The 20,047-nt window shown below is 51.4% G+C and overlaps 2 protein-coding genes across 6 annotated transcripts; one reads left to right on the top strand and one right to left on the bottom strand.

Annotated features, from left to right (window-relative positions):
- The first annotated feature begins 879 nt into the window (after positions 1-879).
- On the top strand, positions 880-3,314 carry GINS1 (GINS complex subunit 1). The gene is made up of 7 exons (XM_048299050.1): positions 880-979; positions 1,202-1,266; positions 1,374-1,469; positions 1,759-1,849; positions 2,033-2,149; positions 2,535-2,609; positions 2,868-3,314. The coding sequence occupies exons 1-7, from the start codon at positions 905-907 to the stop codon at positions 2,934-2,936; spliced, it is 588 nt and encodes a 195-aa protein (XP_048155007.1). The 5' UTR covers positions 880-904; the 3' UTR covers positions 2,937-3,314.
- Positions 1,874-19,358, bottom strand: LOC125323777 (ninein-like protein). 5 transcript variants are annotated; one of them, XM_048299046.1, is made up of 14 exons: positions 19,124-19,358; positions 17,767-17,944; positions 17,396-17,532; positions 17,175-17,312; positions 16,778-16,916; positions 15,578-15,688; positions 14,934-15,023; positions 14,463-14,471; positions 12,869-12,965; positions 12,254-12,321; positions 6,755-7,006; positions 5,540-5,752; positions 4,781-4,897; positions 1,874-4,688 (listed from the first exon to the last, which is right to left on the bottom strand). In XM_048299046.1, the coding sequence occupies exons 3-14, from the start codon at positions 17,461-17,463 to the stop codon at positions 4,500-4,502; spliced, it is 1,491 nt and encodes a 496-aa protein (XP_048155003.1). In that variant the 5' UTR covers positions 17,464-17,532; positions 17,767-17,944; positions 19,124-19,358; the 3' UTR covers positions 1,874-4,499. The 5 variants fall into 5 exon arrangements, with proteins under 5 accessions (XP_048155003.1, XP_048155001.1, XP_048155004.1 ...); XM_048299044.1 differs by having other exon boundaries at positions 19,243-19,358; XM_048299047.1 differs by lacking the exon at positions 14,463-14,471 and having other exon boundaries at positions 19,243-19,358.
- Between the last annotated feature and the right edge of the window lie 689 nt (positions 19,359-20,047).

Raw genomic sequence — 20,047 nt, 5'->3', positions numbered from 1 at the left:
GGGAACAGACCCGCAGAAGCCCATCTCCAGCTGGCAGACGACTGGAGCATTTCTGGACATTTCCGCCCCCATGCCTAAAATCCCAAATAAAACAGTTGTTGGGATCGTTAAAACACTCCTGCCAGACTCAGACACGGTCCCTGCTCAGCTGCGCAGCTGCCGCATCGTCCTGAACACGAGCAGCAGAAATGTCTCGGGCACACGAACCACGCCGAGGTGTCTCAGCCGTGCTGTGAGAGCCCCACCGTGCTCTCCCCACTCTTCCAATCCGGGCTGCAGTTGCACACGAAACGCTGCTCATTTTTTATGTCTAGTAACCGTGAGAAACACACGGCCACAGAAAAGAACTCCTGGAGCAGGACAAGCTGTGGTCCTGGGCTATTGAATTTCTTTCCAGAGCTTCTAGTGCTAAAAGAATTCCCATCCCATCCCATCCACAAACGTATCCTTTTTTTTTTTCCCTTTTTCTCCCTTTAGTGTTGGCATGCTTCGGGTTTGAAGGCTGCCAAAGGGGGAAAATGCAATGGGAAGGGCGGGGGTAGCACGGGGAGGAGGCTGCCAGCGGCAGTGCGGTGCGGCACCCCGCAAACGATCCAGAGGACTGGGGGAAACAGGCTTGCTAGAGGCAAGTGTGCGGTAGAAATTCTAATTTTAGCTTCAGCCGCTCGGGGGCTCTCAGCGTGACCCCAAGAGTGTCACCAGCGGCGCCCGAAAGCCGCAGCGCTGTCACCCACGGCCGTCGAGACCGGCACAACTCAGCGCAGGTAACGGCGGGGGCGGGGCCGCGGGAGACGTGGTTCCGCCTCCGAGCCCCGCCCCTCGTCCCCCATTGGCTGCGGTCGGCACCGCCCCTACCGCCATTGGCTGGTGCGCGGGCGGGCTTCCCGCGCGCGCGGCCGGCGCGATGGCGGCGGAGCGGGGCATGGAGCTGGTGCGGGAGCTGCACCGCGCCGCCGGCGGGCACCTCCCGCCCTTCCGGGTGAGCGGGGGGCTCCGGGAACACCGGGAACACCGGGGTGGGCCCGGCCGGCGGGCACCTCCCGCCCTTCCGGGTGAGCGGGGGGCTCCGGGAACACCGGGAACACCGGGGTGGGCGCGGCCGGCGGGCACCTCCCGCCCTTCCGGGTGAGCGGGGGGCTCCGGGAACACCGGGCGGGCCCGGCCGGCGGCCCGCTCTCGCTGACTGTGTCCGCTGTTGCAGACGGAGGAGCTGCGGCAGGCGCTGGAGGAGATGCGGGCGCTCTACGAGCGGAACCAGGCGGACGTGTGAGTTGGGCGCCTGGTCCCGGCGCGTCCCGCAGAGCACGGGTGGTGCTGCTCCCCGGCCCGCAGCCCTTCTCCTACTCCTCTTTCTCCTTCCCCACATCCCCCAGGTCCGAAGCGAAGTCGGGACGGACGGACCTGATTTTCCTCATCCGGTTCCGGCACTGCTGCCTGCTCCGGAACCAGCGCTGCCTCCTGGCCTACCTGTGAGTGCGACGGGGGGTGGCCGCCGCCCCTTGGTTCATCCCTGCCGGCGCAGGGTCCCCAGGGACAGGGTGTTGGGACTCTCGGCAGGGGCAGGTGGCTTTTCCACGAGCAGCAAGGCAGCTGTGGAGCTGGTTCTCCTTGTGTTCGTTGCTGATATCACCACAAAGAGAAGGCTCTGCTTCCTCCTGTTCTTTAAAAGTTTAGATTACTAGGTATCAGTGTTGCCTGGGGATGTTGCCAGCACTCACCTCAGCGGAGATGCTGGGTTTGCCCCATTTCTTCCCTTAGGTACGACCGGTTGCTGCGGATCCGAGCACTGAGGTGGGAGTATGGCAGCGTTTTGCCCAACACCATCCAGTTCCACATGTCGGCTGAGGAAGTGAGTCAGCCTTGTTTCAAACTCTTCCCCTCTTTCCATTTATTCCTCCTGGAGGATTATTTAGTACAATCAAAACAGAGTAGTCTTCCCCCCACTATAAACATGACACTTAACATGTTTTTCTGTAAATACTTATTTGTGTGTGTTCATCGTCTGTGGGTACAACCCTGTTAATGTCCACAGGTGGAGTGGTTCAATCGGTACAAAAAGACTCTGGCTACCTACATGAGGTCAGTAGGAGGAGAGGAGGGGCTGGATCTCACACAGGACATTAAACCTCCTAAAAGCTTGTACATTGAAGTAAGTGTAAGATTTCTGGTTTCTATCTGTGAATAAACCTTTTCTTGACCATCTCTTTTCGAGCATTTCATCCCTGTCCCAATTCAGTTCATCAAGCAAAGCCTTTCAGAGTTCCAAAGTTTTCACAGGTTTCTGTGTTTTACTCTGCCTGCCAGCATTTTACTCCTCATACTGAGGGCACATAGTACATTGAAAGGTGGCATTTCTAGTCTGCAGGGAGTTTGTGGTGGGGTGAACTATCCAGGAAGAGGTTTTTGCAGCTTTCTGCAGAAGCTTAACTAATTAGACCAACTAGAAACCATGTTCCTGTGCTGAGGACTGTTAGCAAGGGGGGTGGTTGGTTTTTTTCAATGGACTCTTACAGAGCTGTGTTTCCACTTTGCAGGTGCGGTGTTTAAGAGACCACGGGGAGTTTGAGATCGATGATGGCACTACCATCCTGCTGAAAAAGAACAGCCAGGTACCTGTGACAGGAGTGTGGTCTGTTCTCTTCCTTCCCTTTCACTCCCATGACATCCCCCTGCTTATCCTGGCCTTGCAGCATGTCCCAGTCCCTGCACACACAGCTTCTTGCACGTGCTGTCTGCGTGGTCCAGACTGCAGCTCTGCCTGATCTGGTACCATGAGGCACTGGAAATACAGCACAGCAAACAGAGCTGGTTGTGTGCAGCAACAAATCCAACAACTTCAAGGAGGGTTTTTCTGTGTTTCTGTGCAGCACTTTTTACCCCGCTGGAAATGCGAGCAGTTGATCAGACAAGGAGTCCTGGAGCACGTTCTGTCCTAAGTGTGCAGGACAGGAGGGACAACTCTTGCTTGGTGGCCTGCCCACGATGGGGACTGAGCTCTGGTGTGTGCAGGACTTCAGACACATCAGTATTTCTGCAGTGGCACCCTGCCACTCCTCCTAACAGCCTTTGATGCCTTAAAACCACAGCTCTTCATGAGCAAAGGGTGCATACTGGTAATGTAGCAATCCTGGGAATCCAGGATAGTGGGGGGGCTTTATCCAAGCCCCACAGCTACAACCAGGGTTTGTGAGTGCATTTTTGTTTGGAGTAGTTCTTTGTTCACACTGTGCATGTGGGAGTAAGATACCGACTGGCTGGGCTCTAGAAGCCAGGAAAGCTCCATGGTTGCAAAATAAAGAACTGCTTCAGCCTCAGTCTCTTGGGTTTTAAGAGTTAATGTGGTGTTCATTCAGCACTCTGATCCAGCTCTCCAGCCAAAGCCATCCTGACCCTGCAGTGTGATGGTTATTTAAGTGCCTCAGTAGAACTGCTCCTCCAAGCATCAGATAAGGCTGCACAAGGTTCTTTCCAGGATTAGACATGAAGCCTTGTCCCCCATCAGAGACCCATAAATGTTGTTTCTTGAGGCGCTGTGTGAATAGTCACTGCAGTCTGGGCCATGGGCCTGGGTTTTTCCCAGTGTGCTTGGCTGTGCCTCTGTTCCTCTGAAGAATCTCTTATCCCAGAGCACTGCTCTGGCAGGGCCTAGGGGCTACTTGGAGTAGGGGTGGGAAAGGGAGCAGAGGATTTTAAGGATTCCAGTTAGCACAAAACCAGAAAAAGGCTGAAGAACTGCTTTCCCTGTCTTGTTCTCCTAATTGCACAGTGTCTGAGAGAACACTTGGAAAAACATTAGCCCTAAGTAAGACTAGAGGTTTGCTTAGCCCCCATCTCAGACTGGACCTGAAAAAGCAAACAGAGAAGAATGCAGGAACAGGATAAATGCCTGGGGCACTACAGCATTGCTCTGTCCTGCTCACTGCAGAGGCAACAATCTGGTTGGCTTTGGATCCCATGCTCAGGCTTTAGGAGGAGCTGTCAGGAATAGATGTTCAGCAGCAGTTGGGCAAGGTTACTGAAATACAGAGCAGACTGGGGATGGCAGGAGGTGCTGTAACATTACAAACATCTTTATGCCACAACTCAGCTTTCCTGCTCGGAGTGAGCCAAGCACAAGGACCTGCAAGCCCATCTGCCCTGGCTTTTGAGATGTAACTGTGGCTCCAATATCAACCTTCTGCAGAGAGGAAGCACCTGCATCACCACCAAACACTGTGCCAAAGAAAATCCTGTGAGATGGCTGCCCTGAGACAGACCTGACCTAACAGCACACTGCCACTGAGAAAGGCACCAAAGCTGCTGCTTTCAGTTGGAAAATTCAGCTATCCACAGGACCAATTTCCTTGAAGGACTCTGGGCTCCCCATTTGCTATTTTCTGCACAGGAAAATCCTGGCAAGACCAGAGAGGACAAGGCTGATTTCCCAACCTAGCCATACCTCCCATTCTGCACCTGACCAACCCCAGCCAGGACCAGGGGCTGCCACTGCAGATGTCCCATCATCCACTCAGAGATGCTGGTGTGATTTTTCCAATAAGCTGCTTCAGAGCTGAGGCTTGCTCCTCCAACAGCTGGTTCTTCTCCTCCATGCTCTTCTGCTTCAGCTCAGCAGCCTGCAGGGCCATTGCAAACCTCCTGTTCTCTCCACGGAGCTCTTCAATCAATAGTTTGTTCCTGGAGAGTTGGGCCTACAGCAGGAACAGGAGACTTCAGGTTCAGCATCCCATGCAGGGGTACCAGACAGGCAGGGACACACAGCACTGGCCCCTCTTGCACTCACCTGGGCATCTCTGAGCTGAGCTGCCCTCTCTGCCAGCACAGCTTCAGCATTCCTCAGACTGTGTTCCAGTCCCTCTGCCTGCTCCGCAGCTGCCTGCAGCAGATGCTCGTGTTCCTCCTGCAGTGGGCAAGAAAGCCTATCTTTGGCTTGTCCCAGCACTCTCCTGGCCTCTGGCAACCCTGCACTGTACACTTCCCCAGGGCCCTGTTCGTGGACCCTCACACTCCTTGATGCAGAGCAGGGGGGGATCATCAGAGGTGCAGGACACAAAGAGCAGTGGGACAGATGTACAACCCTCCCTAGGTCTGCACCCAACCAGTCTTAAGGCACAGATTTTCCAGCAATGTTTTCTATAAAAATAAGCCATTGGCCTCCCCTCTCCCAGCCATGTCCAGGAAAGCTCAGGTAGAGACAGTCTCCTTGGATGCAGTCCTTGTGCCTGCTCATTATAATTCCTTAGGTTATAATTTGCTCTATCTTTGCCCAGAAGACAAACTCACAAAAACCCAACACCTGGTTGCTCAGTGCCCTAGAGATAAACCCACCTGTTTGAGTGCAGGGTGGTGACTGGAGGATTCATGAGGAATTAAAGTTGCAGCTGAATTTGAAGGGAAGTGCATTTTCCATGTGGGTTCTTTATGCATAACATCTTCCACCCAAACCTCTGGTGGCTTCAAGCACAGCTGCCTTTCAGGCTGCCAGGCCAGCAGTGTTCCCTTCACAGTACCCTTGACTGAGCTCCTGCAATTCCCTGCTTACCTGGGTCCTGAGCAGCTGCCTGCATGTTTGGTCAGCCTGCTGCTGGAGGCTTTCCTGGAGCTGCTGAGTCTTGCATTGTTCCTCTCTCAAGGTGTTTTGCAGCTGCTCAAACTGCTTCTTTGGCACCATGTTGTTTATCTGGGCCTTGGCCTGCTGCAACTGCAGAGCGTGCTGGGTCTGGGCCAGGCTCAGGCTTGCTTTGGCTTCCAAGAGCTGTAACACAGAGAGGTTGGCAGCTGGTTACAGCTTTGAGCCAACAATGGGACAGGCCCAGGCTGTGTTTTGGGGAAGAGCAGAGGTTAGGTAGCACCCTCAGCCCTCAGGACCACGGGAATGGTGCTCACTGGGCAGCCTGCAAGGCAAGGGATTGAGAGCACTGAGAGCTGCAGGAGGAGAAAGAGAGATCCTTCGCTGAGAGATGCTCCCCTTGCTGAGTAGCGAGGAGCAGGAGTTGCTGGAGGGATCCTCTGGGAGGGAATCCCAGCACCAAGGGCCCCAAGGGGAAGATACAGAGGGGGCTGCTCACCTGGGTTCTTGGATACATCCCAGGCTAGCTGTGATGTACTGCATGTCCTGTACTACATGTCCTCTGCTTCTTGTCACCACCAAGGGGCAAACTTGGTACTGGGAAGCAGGTCTGGTCCAGCTTTGCACTAGGAATGGCTGGCATGGGTAAGCTCTACTTTGGAAAGCCAGTCCCCAGGGTAGAATGCAGGAGAGGGATGTTAACACATTGGAAGGTTTCTCACACTGGCTTTCCTCTCTCTGTCCTGGTGATCCGAGTTACTCTGCTCTGACCACCTCGTTTCCCATCCCTCAGACAAGCCCTGTCTGGCTGCTGTCATCCCTGTCCAACCCTTATCCAATTCTACCACTCCTCCAGCTCCTCTGTCAGCTGAGCCATGGGGAACCACAGCTCCTGGTGCCTGTGTGAACCACCTCCACACAGCCTCCATCCCCTCTTCCCAGCCAGGCTGCACAGGACAAGGACAGAGGGGATACTCCAGGGGCAGCTGCAAGCAAGGAGCTGTCCCCAGCTGCACCTGAACTGGCTTCAGCCATACCTGAGCAGAAGAGAGAATCCTTTGTCCCCCACAAAGAGGAAGAGGACAACTTTTTTCTGGCTGGGGAAGGTGTCCAACACAGCCCCAAGCAGGGCAAATCCAACATCACAGAGACCACTGAGCAGTGTGCCACCAAATGAAGGATACCCACCTTTTCCTGCGAGGCCTGGAGCTGCTGCTGGAGCAGCTGCATCTCCATCCAACATGCTGCATGCCTCTGGTGGTGCTCCAGCCTTGCAGCAATCTCTGCTCCTAGTAGCCATTCAGCCTCCAGAAGCCTCTGGCTCTGCAGCTGGGCAGTGCCAAGGCCATCACTGTAACCAGCCTTGTGCTTAGGGGGTTCACAGCCCAGCTGATGCCTCTTGACATCTGGGTGAGAGAGCTCCTCCTTGCTCTTCTCACTCTGGAAAAGGTTGAGAAAAAAACAACAAATCATGCACAAGAGGCTTGGGGTGGGAACAGAGGCAACAAAGACCGACTGAGCATGTGGGTTTGATTCTGGGAGTGAGACAAACCTCTGGGAGAAAAAGCAGTGAAAGTCATTGAAGACTTTCCCTTCTGTAAGACCTTCAGGGGCTTTTGTCACACAAGTTTTCACTACTTTACAAGTTATAAGATGAAGCTGATTCTTCAAAGCAAGACTGGGTTTGAATGTTTGAAACAAACATTTTTGCTCTCCTCTATGAGCATGTGCAGTTTTTGTCCTTCTAAATCCTTCAGCCGAGAGCCTGTCAGCTGGGGTTAATGGCTTCTTACCAATGCTGTTAACTCTGCTATTTCAGCCAGCTCCTCCACCTTCCCTCTACCCAACTCACTCCTGTTTTTCCTACTGGGAAGAGGAATATGATCAGCCTCAGGCCAGAGAGCAGCAAAGCACAGCCTCCCAGAGGAGAGCCCTGGTTTGGGTAGTCTCATATCAGATTTTGGCCTGCAACACGAAGTGAAGCCAAGCCAGAACAGATATGGCCCTGAATTGATTCAGGAGTGAGGTGTCTCTGCCCCAACAGGTGACTCAGCTCAACCCAGGGCAGACAGCCTGGGGACATCCGAAGTCCTGCAATGCTGTCAGAGGCCTTAAAATCAAGGGATGAAGAACAGTGGGAGGGACAGCTTAGCAGACTCTTGGGATTATCTTCACCAGAAACCTGTCTCTCCCCAGATTTATGGCTCAGTGGGTGACCCCAGTACCTATCTAAAGCTTCCTAAGGAAGAAATCCATCCCATGTTAACTCTTCAGCAAGCTGTTCTCCAGCAGCCAGCACAGGTCTCCTGTGCAGGGAGAGGCAGCAGAGTGAGAAAACCATGTACAAGCCCCATTTACTCTGGCATTCTGTGCTGGCTCCCTGGCCTTGTCCAATTTGGTTTCCAGTGGCAGCAAGGACTAAAGAAAACTGAGAAAAAACCTTCCCATAACTCAGGCAAAACATGTGGGGACAATCAAGAGACAATAGTAGAGAAGGAGCAGGTCTTCAAGGGAAAGGAAATATAGGGAAACAAGGACAAAGAGGATCAGACTGAATTTAGGTGGCTTCCAGCTGGCTAAAATTCTTTTGCAGTCCTGTGGATACAAAGTGATTTGACTCATCAAGACACACCAATTACAGGATAACCAGGTTGTGAGCCCAACTCCTCAACTGCAATAAAGCCATATCTGGAGAAATCAGCTTGTTTGTCAGGCCTCTGTGATTTTACAGTGCTGGACACAAGAGCTGTGACCCCAAATCCAAGGTGGCCTCACTATCCTTCCATTTCTATGGGTACTCCCAGTCTCCCAGGAGGCCATGAATACTGGCACTTGTGGGAAGGAAGCTTAGTCCTGTGTTGGACAGTCCTATCCAATAACTGCTGCTAAACACCAGAGCCATCCAGGACCCAAATTCCTCAAGGGAAGGCGCAGGATAACAGACCGTCCATCCTGGCAGGGAGGACAGCATTGCAGTCTGTGGCACTGCCTGTGGCACGCAGAGGAGCTGTGTGAGGAAGTTCTTCCTCTCTCCTTGAAGCACCAGGACCAGTCCATGGACTGTGTGGTGTTTGCTCATCTCAGAGCAGCTGCTTTCCGAGTTTTACATCAGAATTCACATGCTGTGCTTCCCGTGGCATCTCCAACACCCATGTGCAAGGCAGAGAAGATGAGTGTGCAGTCAGCCACAGGAGCACATCCCAGCTGCCTGACCACACTCCCATGGTCAGTAAAAGACATAACATAGCTTTTACATTTGCCTACATGTGCTCAGTAACATTTATGAATTGGAAGTATCCTAGTTCACAGTCCACTTCGTGTTACTACTGCAATAGTAACAAGGCAGAACAAAGCTGCTGTTAGAACACCCAGAAAGAACACAGCTGCTGTTAAAAGTGTTCTGCACCATCACAGTGTTAAGCACCCCTGTGTCTCATAAGGCATCTGGGGTTTGGGGTTTTTTTTTTTGCAGCAGCATGTTAGTTCTGCAAACTGCCTTTGCATTCAAACCTGACACTCTCTTGAGCTCTGAGCTCATTTTCCAACTACTGCATGACATCTTTGAGATGCATCAGCTCCAGTTTCAACCTGTTCCTTTTCAGCTCTATTTTGACAGCCTGAATGTCAGGTTTCCTCCTATGCTGTTACACCACTCTGTCTCCCAGAGCTTTTTTCCTCCTCTTCTTGCCCTGCAGGTCAGGTCTATATCCTGAGATGCTGCTCTGTCTGCTATTTGAAGGCATTTACCTTTGCTCTCTCTTGAGAGCACATCCCCTTGTCTATCAAGATTCCATTTCTCCGTGACAAATGCTTTCCACTTTGGCTCCAGCTTCTAGACTGAACAGGCCATTTGTTACAACAAACATCTGCACTGTTTGCACTGGCGTGCCCATCACACAATTGTTCATTTCTTATCTGTTCCTTCAGCGTTGAAGTTGCAACAGAAGATTTTGGTCTACTTGCTCATCTGAGTCTTAGGGGCTCAGCTCCTTTTCCCCCAGAGGACCTCTCCAGACACCTTGTCCCTTCCAAAACCAGAGCCATCAGCTTCACTGTCTCTGCATTACTTCCATTTCACCCTGGTGCCTTAATCTTTTTATACTCAACAGCCAGCATTTCACACATTGTTGGCTTGTTCATCACTAACCTTTTCTTACAACTTGAGCTGCCTCTGCTTCCACAGAGACTTGGTCTTTTTTCTTACGCTTCCACTGCTGCCTCTCATGGGTGCCCTCCTCTTGAAGGCCTCACCTTGGAGCCTTTATCATTGGGAAATCACCTACTCTCACACCAGTGTTGCTGCATTAAAGCCTTACAGCTGTCCTCATGCTGGCATTCACTCCATGACAGCTCTTGGTTATGCTCAACCTCTGCATCTTTCCTTAAGATAAAAACCATTTTCCTGACCTGGGTTTGAAAGCTTGAAAAACAGCTTGAAAAACTCAGCCAGCCTCTGAATGTACATTTCTGGAGATGCAATACAAAGGGGTTTTTATGTTGCAAAGTCAAGGCAATTTGTTAAACTTTACAGAAAGCTCCCACACATTTTGCACTTCTCAAAGACTCACACCCATCGCATCTTTTCCAGCAACTCTGAAAGCTCCCCACTGCAGTCAGTCCATCTGCCATTCACCAAAGGTAAAATAGCTTAAATGCCTTGTATTCCTGTTATTTGGATTTGTTTCCCTGCTCTACCACAGACTTCAGCCAAGTCACCTCCTTTCTCCCTCACCTACTCCATATCTCAGCCCTAAAACAGGGATAATGACCTAGCAAAATCCTCTGCTTGCATATTGCCAAGGGGAACTCTGCTCCCAAAAGGAGACACAGCAGGGAAGAGGCAGGAGGAAGGGAAGATAAACAGTTATTCAGTGACAACCTCATTCTTTCACAAGCCAGTCTCTTTTACCTCTATGGAGAAATTTAAGATATTTTTTACTGTGTTTAAGATAGCAAGCTGTGATCATCTAGCAAGTAGATGCAGGTTTGCTGAAGGACTGAGAGAGGTAATAAGAAAACACTAATGAAAGCTCTGTTATATCTCTCACTATTTTAAGATACAGTCTTTGCTGGGCACTGCCCCTAACACAACCTTGTAGAAGATGCAGGGAAACTTAGTCTTGAAATAAAAGCACTCCTATAAGGGGAGTTTAGAAGTCTCACTTCAAACAACTGCAGCCCTGCAATACTGGCCAGATTTTCTTCCAAATTAAAACAGATCTCCAGTCCTGTGAAAAATCAGCCCAACCTACTCTGGTATGAGCAGGAGATGCACCCTTGATCTCCTGCTTAGCCCCAGAAAGAGAATGGTGCCAGACCTCAGGCTCAGTCTGTCCCTGTGCTGCCTCTTTATCTCTTCTCTGTCCTGGTCCAGCTGCTGCCCTGGATGGCAAATGTCTTCAGTGTCCTGCTATCCCACCCTGGCCTGCTCCATCTCAATCCTCTCCTCCAGCTCCAGGCTCCATTCACATTTTTGCTCCTTCAGGCTATTAATTACAACCCAGTACTTTGCAACTGTTTCTTCCAGATCTCTTTTCTGGTCTTCCATCTTGCACATCTCAGCCTTGAAGTTTTCCTCACTGTCCTTCCTCTCCCTCAAAGTTTTTCTGCATTAATTCTGTTTCTTCCTCATAACAGTTTATCTGTTGGAAGGAGATGGAATTGGGATATTAGCACCATGCTCCTGAGAGCTTTCCTCTCCTCCAAGAGCTCCAATTCAGATTGATCTATTGGTCCCACTCAACAGGCGACTCTCTTCAGGTGCTTCTGGTCCCTGCTGAACTTAGGGCAACAATCAGTCTCATGCAGCAGTCTCTAACACAACAAGATCCCATTTCTTGCCAGCAATTAGCACAGTCCTCCCCATTCTCCTTGTTTGCAAGGAACCCCAGAGAGGAGAAGGGAGAGGCCAGGGCATCATCTGCCACTGCTTCTCATATCCTTCCTCCACTGCAGAGCGGTTCCTTGTCAGGATGAGGTGGTGAGAAGCTGCTGCTCCCCACAGCTCCCCTGTGAACACCAGAAACTCCAGGATTTGATGTGCACAAAGGCAGGACTATAAAGCAGGCAGAAGATCTGTAGGCAGCTTTGTGCTCCTTGAACCGTTCCGTCACCTGTGTGGCAGTTTAGGATTTTCTCTTGCAGTGCTGGCAACAGAAACCCAGCAAGCATCACTGACCTCTCAGTTCAGCAGCAAAAGGAGTAAATGTGGAAACTGAGGCCTCTCCCATGAGCATTCATGGCTGTCTAAAGAGGGGACTGGGTTCACACTGTCACCTTACAGCAAGCAGGTTAGAAGCCTCTGCAAGCCAAGGGTGACAGGGCTCTGATGCAGCCCTTGCCATCAGGAGACACCTGGCTGCTTCCCCTCTTGGTCCTGTCCCTGATTTTACTGTGACAGCAACACTGAGTGATCTCTGGTTCCCCAAAAGACCCACACAAACATTTCACAAGGTGACAGTGATTTCCACAAAGCCCTTGCCAGACAGTGAGGGCTCCAGACCCTCCTACCAGCTAAGATGGGCTGGAGAAGCACATGAAATAACCCCACATGAGTGATGAGGTACCACCCTGCTCCCCAGCCTGAACTCTCTCTCCAGCAACCCTACTGGAGCAGATGTCTTCTCAGTCACGCTGTAGCAGTTGTGCTTACCAAGCAGTCAAGACATCTCCCCCCACCCCACTCACCTTGGTTTCCAGCTGCACCTTCAGGTCCTGCAGCTGCTCTTGGAGCTGCTCCACTGGGAGCGACATCTCTGTAAACACAGAAGTAGGAACACGAGGGCTTAGAGAGGGGTATGCTGGCAGAGAGCAGCCTGTGAGGATAGGCCTACAAGACAGGACTGATCAGAATGGCTGCAGCTTCATCCAGTCCATACAACCCCAAAAGATGGAGATTCCCCATCTATCTGGTGACCAGTCCCAGGGTTGCATCACCCCTCTCAGCCAGAAGTTTTTATCTAATGTTCAACTTGAATCCTCCAACCCACAGTTTGGGGCTACTTCCTCTTTATTGCATTGTGTTCCCTCAACATCCTCGACACCAAAAATCTGCCTGTTCACTGTAGCTGCCTAGTGCACAGGCTACCATCACCAGCTCTTGAGTCAGGAAAGCCTCCTTTCCCCATTTCCCTCCTCCCCACCACCCATCTTCTTCTTCTTCCCTCCCACAGCTGCCCAGTACCAGAACTGGTAGCAGCAGTTCAGGCACAACAAGCCTCTCCGCACTCCCATGCTAACTTGGATCCAGAGGGAACGCTGTTCTTGCTGAGAAGATGGGCACTGAGCCCTCCTGCATGTTACCTGCTGCTGGCAGCCCTCCCTCAGCCCTGCTCTCCTGCAGCTGGAGGCGCAGCCTCTGCAGCTCCCTTCGCAGTGCTCCATTCTGGTCGTACAGCACCTGAAATAAACACAGGACAAAGCTCCAGCAGCATCAAGAACATGAAGGGCCTCCCCCAGCTCCAGCACAGCCTTCCCAAACAAAGGCAGACATGAGAGAATTTAGAAGAGCCAAAGAAGAAATATAACCCCAGACTTCCAAGACCACCATCACTAGACACTGTAAAGCACAAAGCAACTGCCCCTGAATGCAAAAGCACACAAAGCCAGGGGGTTTTGCAGACACCTCAGAGGGCTGGGCCTCCTGACACCCTCCTGACCTAAATAACCACTGGTAGAATCCAAAACAGAAGAAACAAGATCTCAGCACGAGCCCAGAGGTTTGTGTTTACATCCTCAGGACACTCCTGTGGGCATGTGGACCAGCCAACAAGCACTACTCTACACAGACAAGGCAACCAGCAGGATTTACAGGGAAGCAAGGCCCACAGGCCTCTGGGAGGGAACATTTCCAGGTTGCAGAAGGAATAAAACAAGGCAAGAAGATGCTGATCCCATGGGAAGCACAGCACGAGGCAGGTCCTGCTGGTCTCCTGGTGCCAGAGACACCCCAAGGCCAGCACAGGAGTTTATCCCATTCCACCAGCAAGGAGTCCCACAGCTGAACTCCAAGTGATGAGCCACCACACCAGTGCAATGAGCCACTTCCATGTAGGTGTCTGGAGATGGGCAGCTGCTTGCTTCACTTCACATCCTCTATCCTGTACTGGAAGCAACAGTATACAAGGCATCCTGCCTTCTTCTGGACTGTCCACTTTGAGCAGACATCCAATTACATCCCATATCCTGCCACCCAGAAAACTGAAGTGCTGCAAGAGACTATGAACTAGGATACTCCCAATTAATAAATTATTACTGAGCAGATGTAGATCAGTGCAAACCCAGTTTGTTTCATCTCCATTCTAAGCAGGAAAGGGGGGCTGTGAGCATTCAATGAGGGTAAAGAATAAACACGAGTGGGTGCCTTCAGAGGGTGAAGCCTTAAGGTCAAAACTTTCCATCCATCAGCATTCTCATGGACAACTCTGGGGCTGCCAAACGGGAGGAAAAATTGCAGCACCAAGCATATTCAACCCTCTGGTGCCACCTGGAGCAATGCTGCACTGCATAGTGCTTCAGAATGTTTGCCTTTAATTACAGCTTCGAGAGGGGCTGCCTGATGCATCCACGGAGTGGCTTTGCTGGAAGGCTGCATTTCAGCCCTTGCTGGGGGGATGTGACTGTCACTGTCCCCACTCAGTGGTGCTCCCCAGCCACACACAGCATTTGGGAACAAATGGGCAATGTGACAAGCACAGGACTCACAAAACAGAGCACGCAGCAACTCACAGCATGCAAGATACACAAGTGAAAAATGGGAGAAGGGAAACAGAGGTTATGCTCATGCCCCGGAGAGCCCCAAGCTCTGGGAAGGAGCACAGCACCCTGCAGGAGATACAATACACACAGCACCAATTCTTGGACCACACACACACACCACATATCTGGACTAGCTCACCTTGACTCTCTAGCAGAGTTCAGCAGCAACAAGTTTTTTTGGTTTTTTTTTAAGTGGGGGCAAGGAGAAGGAAGGGAAAAACAAAAAGATAGAAGACTTTAGCTGTTAATAAGCTTTCCAGATAAGAAGAACAGCTTTCTCCTTGTGCTCAAGAAGAAATCCAGCAGAGCCCAGCATGGTCAGTCCTTAACAACAAAGGTACATGGTTCCCTAACAAAATAGTTCGTGCCTACAAGCAGGAAGGAATTTATGATCCACCCCTACTCTCCCCTGCCAAAATCCCAGCAAGGCAAACAACCCATGGAGGGCTTCAGGAGCGAGGAGACAGGACTCTGTGCAAGGTAAGAGGGATCCCTCTGCCCTATGATCAGGTCTGCCTCCTTCCACTCTCCCAGACCAACGTGCCCAAGAGATGTGCTGCAGAGAGCAGCACTGTCACCCCAGCACTGCTGGAGAGCTGCCCACACGCACCTGGCACTGCTGCTTGTACTCCAGGACAATCTCGGCAAAGCGCTCGCTCTGCTTCAGGAACTCTGGGCTGTGGGGCTCCCCCTGCTCCAGCTGTGCAAGCACAAGGAAACACTTCTCATCAAGAAAATCATCACCTCTCCAAATGGAGAGTCAAAAGCTCTACTAAATCACTGGGGTCATGGTGCTACACCCATAGATTCAACAGAAGGCTCCCTACGGGACCCATCACCTGTGGGATGGTCAGAAAGAGGAGGAAAAACATTTTTCTCCATATTTGAGACACCCAACTACAGGCAGGTTTTGCTGGCTAACAAGAACACAGACTCATTTCCTTCCCCAGATTCATTTTAGGAGTGAAAGACATTAAAACAAACCCTTTACTTCAATACTAGTGAAAAATAAAACTTTTCTGGAAACCAAACTCTATAAAGTTTTCACTTGAAGAATGCAGATTTGTAGAATTCTCTACAACTGGAAATTTTCCTCACTTCCCTTTTTTTTTTTCCCCAGCTTCCAAGTTGTCATTAATGTGCAGGAGAGCTCACAGAGGGGGGAGGCCATAACTACTGACCCAAAACATGCAAAATCAATTTTTTCATGCATTCCTGAAAAGTTCCTATTTAACTGCAACAGAGAAAGGTTACCTTATCCTTCACAATGTGGCTGAGCTCTTTTTGCAGCTCCAACACCATTTCCTCAGAGGCTGACAGTTTCTCAGCCATCTCCGTGACCTTGTTTTGCAGCTGTGAGTTCTCCTGCAGATAAAATGGAGATTTCCTTGATGCAGCGGGTCCTGACATGGCAAGATGGGTATCAGCCACAGGTCCTCAGCAGGACACATCAGCATGCCAAACACAGCACAGCTCTCAGAAGACCCTGGGCACGGCCTGTTTTTGGCCAGGACAGGGCTGACTTTTGCAGCAACCAGGAGGGGATATGGCTAAAGCCCAGATGTTATTCTGCACCACCTCAGTCATTGCTGGGGACAGAGGGAAGGGACTCTCTGTCACTTCCAGGGAGAAGGACACTCCTCCCAGGGAAAATGTGGCTGCTCTGCATTCTGTATGTGAATCACCTTCTCTTTTGTACACTTTTGTTACTAATATTGTTGCTGTCACTGGTTGTTTCTTATCTCATTGCTGTTTCCAGTAAATTGTTTTTATCTCAACCCATGATCTTTGCCTTTTGTGCCTTCAATTCTCCTCTCCAGCCACTGAAAAGCAGGGAGAGGGAGTGAGCAAGCAGCAGTGTGGTTTGGAGAGCCCTGGTAGGAGAACTAAATTGGGGAGCACCATTCCTAAACCACGACAGCACAGCACACTTCTGATATCACACAGGCTGGGGTTAGGCTCATCTCTCCAAAGGACAGGAGTGGGTTTTGCAGAATAAGAGCTAGACAGCCCCACAGGATCATCTCTTCTTCTGCTCCCCAAAACTGTGGGAGCACACTGTTAGCTGTGTGGTTTCCCTCACAGCTAACCAAGGCAGCAAGTCCTCAGCTATCTCCATCTGTACTTCTACACTGAACAGAACTGGGCAAGCAGACATCACCATCTCTGCTTTCAGCAGGGTCCCTGGCACAATTTTAGCTTTGGTCATTGTGTTTTCAGATGTTACCAAGGGTCAAACCAATCCCAACAGACAACACAGCAGTTTAGTAATGTCATGGTAAGGTAACAAGCTCTGTATTTAATAAAATTGTATTGGATGTGGCTGATGATTCTTCTGCATAAAATTCCTGTCCTTCCCAACAAGAGCAACATGAACTATCTATATTTGTCACCACCTCTGCTTTGCCGCCTCTGAAGGAGTGAAGATGTTTCATCCAAGGCAGTTTTACTTACCTTCATCACATGGTTCAGTCTCCCTTGCAGGTTGGCCTCTTTGCCCTGGAGGAGCCGTGTATCAGCTTCCAGCTTTGCCTGGTGACTCACTGCTTGCTGCAAAAGCAGCTCTTTTGCCTCTATTTCTGCCTGAAAATTCCTGGAGAAAATAAGCAACACAGCTGGGACAGACAGAGCATGTTCCTGGATGGCCACAAGGTACAGACACCCTCTCTCACCATGCACAAAGCAGGAGATGAGAGTTTGGTTGGAAGGATGCTGAGACCATAGGAGGTGGAAAGGGGTCTTCAAGGACTTTCCTGCCACTGACACATGGGCAAAACAAGTGGGAGATTCAAAAGGGACACTGGGATGTGTAAGCACATCTTCTCCACGCCACCAAAAGGACCCCTCCTACCTGAGCTTGCTCTGGGTGTGCTCGAGAGCGATGTACTGCTCATCCAGCTCCCTGCCCAGCTGCAGGCAGTGTCTCTCTGCCTTCTCCAAATTGAGCCTCGCCTTGTCCCTCTCCTTGGCAATCTTCCTCACCTGGCTCCTACAGACAGAGCGAGCAGGGCATTAGGAGGCCCCTCACACAGCCCACAGAAGGGCCCTCCTCACAGGCAGCAGTGCCCTTACCAGAGGCACTGCAGTTTGTATCCATAGGATGTGCCAGCTGCATGCTGAAGGCCACTCCTGGGGACCATGAGTGTGTTGTCCAAAGCTGCAGGCAGCCCTGCCAGGTTCACCTGCTCCTCCGTGCTGCTGCTCTGCTTCTGCAAGAACAGCACAGATTGAGAGCACTTCCTCTCTGTTCTAACAGTTCCAACAGGATTTCTGTACTCACACTATCTGACCACCCTCCAATCTTTCAGGGATGCCCTCCCATCTCACAGATAAGCCTAGATCACATCCACCTCAGACTTCCCCCATCCTTGGGGTGACCAAACCCATCCTGAACCTGGCTGCAAGCACTTCTCCCACCCCAGGCAGTTGCTCACTTCACCCACCACCACTGATCCAGGGAGAACCAGAGATGTTGAGGATCTCCTCTAAGTTCTTCCAGGGCTCAGGTGGCAAGTTGAGGCTTGACAAATCCAGTGCCTTTGCTGATGCTGGAGAAGCGATGTGGGCTTAGGTAGCTTGGCCAGAAGGACAGGCTGCTTCCCTGAGCGCTCCCCTCTGATGCTGAGGAAAAAACCAGCAGGAATAAGTCAGTGGGGCCAAATTGGCAGAAGAAAACAAATGGTTTTCAATACCGAAAGGAAACTTCAGAGAACAAATCAATGCTGAAGAACATTTTAGAAACAACCCCAAGCTGCCAGGAGGGAGATGTCCTGAGCTGCCCCCACAGCAGCTACAAGGAGCAGGTTTGCAGGCACAGACCATTCAGTTTGGTCTCCCTGCTAACCCATCAACACCCAGTATCCACAGAAAGACCAGCACTGAAAGTTATATACAGGGTCTTGTGAGAACTGCCAGATGGGAACTGCTAGCCAACATTTTGTTTGACCAAAAGCAGAACCCAGAAAGCTGGTACAGAACCCACAGCATCTCCAAAAGCACCAATTTTGTACCAGGTTTGGAAGAAGCCTGTCTTTTGAGAGCTGTTACCTCAAAATCTTAAGCCAAAAGAACGTGAAACAATTCTTTTTTCTTTTTTTTTTTTGCTCAAGGTCCTACATTGAGCTGTCCTGGCTGTCAGGGTAATCAGAGATTCACTTCCACCTTAGCACATTAACGTGGTGTTACTTCAAAAGCATTTGCAAATGCCTTGCCAGTCCTTGGAATTGAAAGCACTAAGGAGAAAGAAGCATTTTACATCAAACAAATAAAATGTGGATGAAGCTTGTTCATGCACTTAAAAGAGGACAATCTGTGTCACATGTGAGGTGCAGAGACATCAGCACTTCTGAGATCAATATTAAAATTGGAGCGATCTTTTTCCTCTGCGAGGACGTGCATCCCTCTCCCTGCCATAACCAGACGAGGCTCAACAGCCCTCTGTTGTTCTGTATCACCATCCCACACCACCTGAGCAGGGGCTGCTCCTACTCAGGCAGTTCCCAAGGGAGCCTTTCAGTCACCACGCAGCGGCTGCAGTACAGACCGTACCTAAAAACTGACTGGCAAGTGAAGAACTCCCCCCAGGTCACCACCCTCAGACGCCTGACTGATTTCTATTAAATCACCCACTTGTGAAAAGAAGTATCTCGGCCTGAATTGTTCTGAGTAAAATCTGTTCTCCTTTTTTTGAGGGGGAAGGGAAAGGAAATGGATGGAGAAACCTTTCTAAACGTGTGATGTCTGGACTTGTGTCTGAAACTGTCCTCTGCAGGGGACTGGCAATGACTTATTGTTCCTTACCCAAGGTTACTGGAAATCACCTCACGGAGCTGCAGATCAAGGCCATCAACCAGGATCCTTTTTACAAACCTCATCCCATGGATTGTTGAGTCTTGGCTCCTTAAGAAACACTGACATACCGTGGAAAACGGGGTTATGCATCCGCAGGGATGCAGACACTGCAGGATCGGCCCCGCTCGGCTCGGTCCCGCTCGGCCCCGCTCGGCTCGGTTCGGCCGCGCTCGGCTCGGCTCGGCCCCGCTCGGCCCCGCTCGGCTCGGCTCGGCTCGGCCCCGCTCGGCTCCGCTCGGCTCGGCTCGGCTCGGCCCCGCCTCCCCCGGCCCTGCCGCCCCGCGCATGCGCAGGTCGCGCCCACCTCCCCGTCCGGCCCCCTGGCTGCCTTTCCTGGGAGGAACTGGGAAGAGCAGCGCCGGGAGGCAGAGGGAGTCGATCCTGCTCCTCTCCTCAGCCCTAGCGAAGCACATTTGGAGTGTTGTGTCCAGTTCTGGGCTCCTCAGGGCAAGAAAGAAAGGAGCTACTGGAGAGGGTCCAGCGGAGGGCGACAAAGATGATTATGGGACTGGCCCGTCCTCATGAGGAAAGGTTGAGGGGGCTGGGCCTGTTTAGTCTGGAGAGAAGACTGAAGGGATCTCATCAATGCATACAAATATCTCAAAGGCAGGTGCCAAGAGGATGGTGCCAGACTCTTTCCAGTGGCGCCCAGCGACAGGACGAAGAGCAATGGCCACACACTAAAAAAAGAAGTTCCACCTCAGCGTGAGGAACAACTTTTTTGCACTGAGGGCTGGAACAGGCTGCTCGGGGAGGTCATGGGGTCTCCCTCTCTGGAGCCACCCCAGCCCCGCCTGGACGCGTTCCTGTGTCGCCGGGGCTGGGCGATCTCCCGGGGCCCTTTCCGAGCCCCGGCAATCCCGTGGGTCCCTG

The sequence above is a fragment of the Corvus hawaiiensis genome, chromosome 3, assembly GCF_020740725.1.
Source record: "Corvus hawaiiensis isolate bCorHaw1 chromosome 3, bCorHaw1.pri.cur, whole genome shotgun sequence".
NCBI lineage: Eukaryota > Metazoa > Chordata > Aves > Passeriformes > Corvidae > Corvus > Corvus hawaiiensis.
The sequence above is the reverse complement of the archived record's forward strand: the minus strand, read 5'-3'. Positions and strand labels throughout refer to the sequence as shown.

Bases quoted from the DNA above. Each gene is read 5' to 3' on its own strand.
- LOC125323777 (XM_048299046.1), bottom strand. From the start codon at position 17,463: ATGGTCCCCAGGAGTGGCCTTCAGCATGCAGCTGGCACATCCTATGGA. The intron at 17,313-17,395 runs GTAAGGGCACTG...CTCTGTCTGTAG, and splicing joins TACAAACTGCAGTGCCTCTG to GAGCCAGGTGAGGAAGATTG. The intron at 15,024-15,577 runs GTAACCTTTCTC...GTGCTTGCACAG, and splicing joins GCCACATTGTGAAGGATAAG to CTGGAGCAGGGGGAGCCCCA.
- GINS1 (XM_048299050.1), top strand. From the start codon at position 905: ATGGCGGCGGAGCGGGGCATGGAGCTGGTGCGGGAGCTGCACCGCGCC. The intron at 980-1,201 runs GTGAGCGGGGGG...CCGCTGTTGCAG, and splicing joins GGCACCTCCCGCCCTTCCGG to ACGGAGGAGCTGCGGCAGGC. The intron at 1,470-1,758 runs GTGAGTGCGACG...TTCTTCCCTTAG, and splicing joins CGCTGCCTCCTGGCCTACCT to GTACGACCGGTTGCTGCGGA.